Here is a 4,731-nt window from a genome sequence, read left to right as displayed (position 1 = left end):
GCAAGTACTTTTTTATTTTTTATTAGCTCTAAAAAAAATTTATCACACTGACCTACGGTCCCCACTAACACTCACTATATATATATTATATATAATATTATATATATATATATATATTATATATATATAATATATATATTATATATTATTATATATATATATATATATGAGTATATATACATATGCACTTGGAATGTGGGAAAAATCAAACTTCATTGTGAATCTGATGACCTCGAAATGCGTTATAAAAAGATGTTTATCACAAACTGATCAATTGATGATGGGTAATATCCTCCAGCTAGGAATGCCCTGAGTAGGGGTAAGTCAAATCCAGTGTGCATCTACCGGAAGTCTTGCCATTTAGGTGTAACAAAGTAAATGCAAAAATGCTTACCATCTTTGACTGTAAACTATCCTTTTTCCTCCTTCACTCTCTTCTTGGAGCAAATGATGAGTTTGGATTCATCATCAGAAAACATGAGATGGAACCGTTTGTAAGCACCGTCATCAGGGAAGGCGTACATCAAGTTGTCGTGGTCTGGCAGATTGTGTAAGGCGTGCTGAAGCAGAGGGATAGCTGTCTCCAATCTGAGATAGAAATTAAGCTGTTAGAACTTGTAGACTGTGAAAAATATTGATCAAAAATTATCAAAAAGCTTAAGATAAAAAAAAAACAACCCAAAATTTAAAATAAAAAAAAAATAAACACAGAACATTTCAGGCTCAAAACAATTCTTCAGCCAACAGCTAACACAATTTTACACCACTTCGCTTATTTTAACAGGAAGTACAGACTTCCGGAATCAGCTATCAATCAGATATGACTAGCCAGATGATAACTTTATTGAACTCTAACATAAACTTCTGAGTCATAAACAAATCAAAATGTTTAAGAGGCAACATTAAAGAGTGTATGATTTAAAAATAAAACTGTTTAAGCAATCCCTACGATCCTCAGCAAAATGCGTACAATGTACAAAAATGCGTAAGAAGGTTGGTAGCACTGTGAAACATAATGTGGTATTTTGTTCTATTTAAAGCTTTTAAATTGATTTTTTTGTGGTTTTTTTAATGTTTAGTCCCATCCTCCATGTTGTGTGTTTTAAACATGTCACCTCCCACCGAGGCAATGGTGAAGCTTAATCACTCGGCAATTTATCTTACACAATAATAAAGTACACAAAAAGAAATTGAAAAAAAATAAAAAATTGACTCTAAAAATCTTTGAACATTTTCTTCCTCCACCTGGGAATGACGTTATCGGAGAAATAGAACCGTTCTTGAAGGGCATGAATGTCGTAGATGATGATCTGGGCCGGTCCTTTGGCACTGAGTGGGATAGCTGACAACAGGGTGGCCAGGGTTGTGGAAATAGGTAGTAAGTATGCGCTTGGCTAAGAAGCTCACAAACATTGCCATACGGAAGTATGTGCGGCTATGTGATCTAGTGGTATGATCGGAAGGTCCTGGGTTCAAGCCTCGATTGGCACATATTTGAGTCTTGGAAAAGACTTTTACTCACTTTCTCTCACCATACTCTGTGTAAAATCAGTACCCAGCCGTTTACATAGCAATGACTATGAAAAGGTTTTTTTTCTCTTTTTAAGGAAAATTTTGGTCTAAAATCAAAGCCCTATCTCCACTGAGTAAAAATGTTTATTGAATTTTGAAAATCATTCAAATAAAACAAGTTTATGCAGTTTCAAAGGTGTAATTTATTTGGATGACACGCACAGAGGAAAAAAACGCGAAATATGGGACGCTTTTTCGGAATTTTTTTTTCGACCTTTGGTTGTATCTTGCGTTATAAGTGGATTAAAAGATTGAAACTTGAAGAGCAAATTAGGATGGTGTTTTGTAAATACTTGAAAAGTACTCGTCATATTCATATGAAATTTTACAACCAAAAAAAAGAAATGTTCATGTATTACCTTGTCAGCGACAAAACCTCCACGCCGGTAGTTTTAGAAATATTTTTACTCCAAAGAGTAAAAATCTATTTTTAACGGTTCTTTGGTAATGCACGAGTTTTGTCGCTTGAATAATCTAAAATGACCTTTTTTCTAACTGTGTGCCAACTTTCAGTCATATTCATTGATAAACAGCGTCGTAATTTTTTAAAATAGCATATACGAAACGGCTTCGTCCCATATTTTTGACGCGAATTCGGGACTTTGACGTGAATTCGGGCACTTCGTAAGCGAAAAGAGGCCCAAAGATTTGTGCAGGATAGTCATTGCTACGTTTACAGCGTTGTCTCTGTCCGAAAAAAATTATAACATCGCCAAACAAGTGTCATGTCCCATCTTAAATGTCAAATGTTCCTGTTGGCAGGGACCCTTGTAAAACGCTTCGAACACATTTAGTGGATATTGCGCTATAAAAAAACAACTCCATAAGCTCAATAAAGGATCAACACACAAAACTATGTGTAACGTAAACGTTGATAGTCTGGTTAAAAAACAATAACAAAGACCTGAGTGACGTCAACTTCATTCTATCCATACAAGTAGTGGATAAAATATGAACAGGTGTATAATCAGTGACAAACAAATCGGAAAGAAAAAAGAATAATCTGATGACTTTTTTCTTCCTGAAATTTTCTTTCTGTTTGTTTGCCATAGTTTCATACACCACTTTTTCAGGTTTTTATCATACGAAAGTACTGCTCCCTAATTTGTGACATGTTGCATCAATCTGGTAGGTAATATGTTGGAATGGTGTTAGGTGAAGAAAATGGTTATCTAAACTGAAAATTATTAAAACTAAGGAAATCATATTGCTTAAAGTTTAAGAAACAAAACTCACTTTCCTAAACAAAGACATCTAATTTAATTCAACTTAGCTAAAATTATTATTGTCATTATCATTTTGATTTCATTTTTATAAATATTTTTATTATTTTTTTATTATTAATATTCTATTATTTACAATTTAATTTTATTATTATATTATTATTATTATTATTTTATTTTTATTTTACTATTTTTTTAAATTATTATTTTTAATTATTATTATTTATTATTATTTTATTATTATTATGGGACTGCGTGGGCTCAGCGGTACGGCCTTGTTTTTTGTACCTGAAAGGTACCGAGTTCGACTACCGCCGCGTTGTTGGCCTTGAGAAAGTCACCTAGCCTTAGCTCAATTTGCGGCTGCACGGGCTGTTTGCCTGGGTTTTTCCCAGTCTTTCCTTAAAAATAGAACCCAAAAAGAAAAATTTCCCCCTTAGGAATGAATAAAGGGATTTTTTTTTTTTTTTTTTTTAATTAATTTTATTATTATTTTTTTTAAAAATATTATTTTATTATTTTTACATTATTATTTTTTTTTAAAATCAATCATATCATTATTATTATTATAATTATCATCATCATCATTATTATTATTATAATTACACATTATCATTATTTTTATTATTATTATTATTTTATTATTATTATTATTTTTAATTTTTATTATCTTTTATTATTAATTATTATCATTTTTATTATTTTATTATTATTATTATTTTTATTATTTTTTTATTATTTTATTATTATTATTTTATTTTATTATTATTTCATTAATTTATTATTATAAAACATCATTATTATCAATATTATACTTTAAACTATTTTAAATCATCGTCATCACATCACATCATATTTTTATAAATATCACCACTTTCTCCCCATGAAAAAATTTATATATTACTTTACAGGGCAATCTGCCCCTCTGTGTCCACTCCTCCCCCGGGCCCGTGGGGGAAAAAGGGGAGGATGAAGTGGAACGATTTGGTAAGTATCTGAAAAAATTTTATGATAAAAAACAATATTAAAATCATACCAGGCAGTTTAAAAAGGAAAAAATGGGGGTAGTTAAAAATCCAAGAAAAGGTAAACAAAGGGGGAATTAACGAAATAGGAAACGATGTAATTCCAAGAGCAACCCAAACAAAGTACAGAAAAGCGAGTGGAGCGGCACTTAGTTTTGGGAAAAACAAGATATGAAGTGAAAGAAAAGTGCCAGAAGACAACAGGAAAAAAATTTTTTTCGCGGCGGTGGTGGGGTTTGAACCTGGACCTTATTGGACGAAACTCGCCTGGCAGGGAGAGCGTGGGTTACCGTGTGAGCTATCCACGAACAAAAAATAATTCGTTTCAAAATCAAAGCATTTCTAGACCCCTCCCCACCCCCTTTTGAATCGCCGATTCGTTCGACACCACCTCGCGAATAAATTTTGCCAGCATTAATTAATGCCCAAAATTCTCAACACAAACTAAACTAGAAACGAAAGAACATTGAGTACTCCCGGGTTGGGGTTTTAATTTTTAAACAGAAAAAAACGAGTGAGAAGGCACTTATTTGGTAACAACAAAATAGAAGTAATAGAAAAATGCCAGAAGACAAAGAGAATAAAAATTTTTTCGCGGCGGTGGTGGGGTTTGAAACCGCGAAAACCTTATTGGTACGACAACTCCGCCGGCAGGTGAAGCGGGTCAACCGTGTGAGCTATCCCGAACAAAAAATATTCGTTTTCAAACCCAAAATCATTTTCAGTTTCCCTCTCTCACCCATTCTTTAGATCGCCGAAAACGTTGTTACACCACCATCGCAATAATTTTGACCAGCAGTTAAACTTAATAGCCAAATATTCTCAACACAAAAAAAATAACATAGAAACGATTTAGACATTGAGTATGCTCCCGGTGTATGGGGGGTGAATTTTTTAATTCAGAAAAGCGA

At 32.6% G+C, this 4,731-nt stretch overlaps 1 protein-coding gene across 1 annotated transcript; it reads right to left on the bottom strand.

Moving 5' to 3' along the window:
- Window positions 1-410: 410 nt before the first annotated feature.
- Window positions 411-4,563, bottom strand: LOC144962145 (uncharacterized). Its single transcript, XM_078895093.1, has 4 exons — window positions 4,560-4,563; window positions 3,705-3,790; window positions 1,246-1,394; window positions 411-588 (listed from the first exon to the last, which is right to left on the bottom strand). The coding sequence occupies exons 1-4, from the start codon at window positions 4,561-4,563 to the stop codon at window positions 411-413; spliced, it is 417 nt and encodes a 138-aa protein (XP_078751219.1).
- Window positions 4,564-4,731: the final 168 nt, after the last annotated feature.

This window comes from Berghia stephanieae, unplaced genomic scaffold (assembly GCF_034508935.2).
Source record: "Berghia stephanieae isolate SIO BIC M18660-M18661 unplaced genomic scaffold, UCSD_Bste_1.3 scaffold6406, whole genome shotgun sequence".
Lineage (NCBI taxonomy): Eukaryota > Metazoa > Mollusca > Gastropoda > Nudibranchia > Aeolidiidae > Berghia > Berghia stephanieae.
Note: the sequence above shows the minus strand (reverse complement) of the source record. Positions and strands in the feature narration are given on the sequence as shown.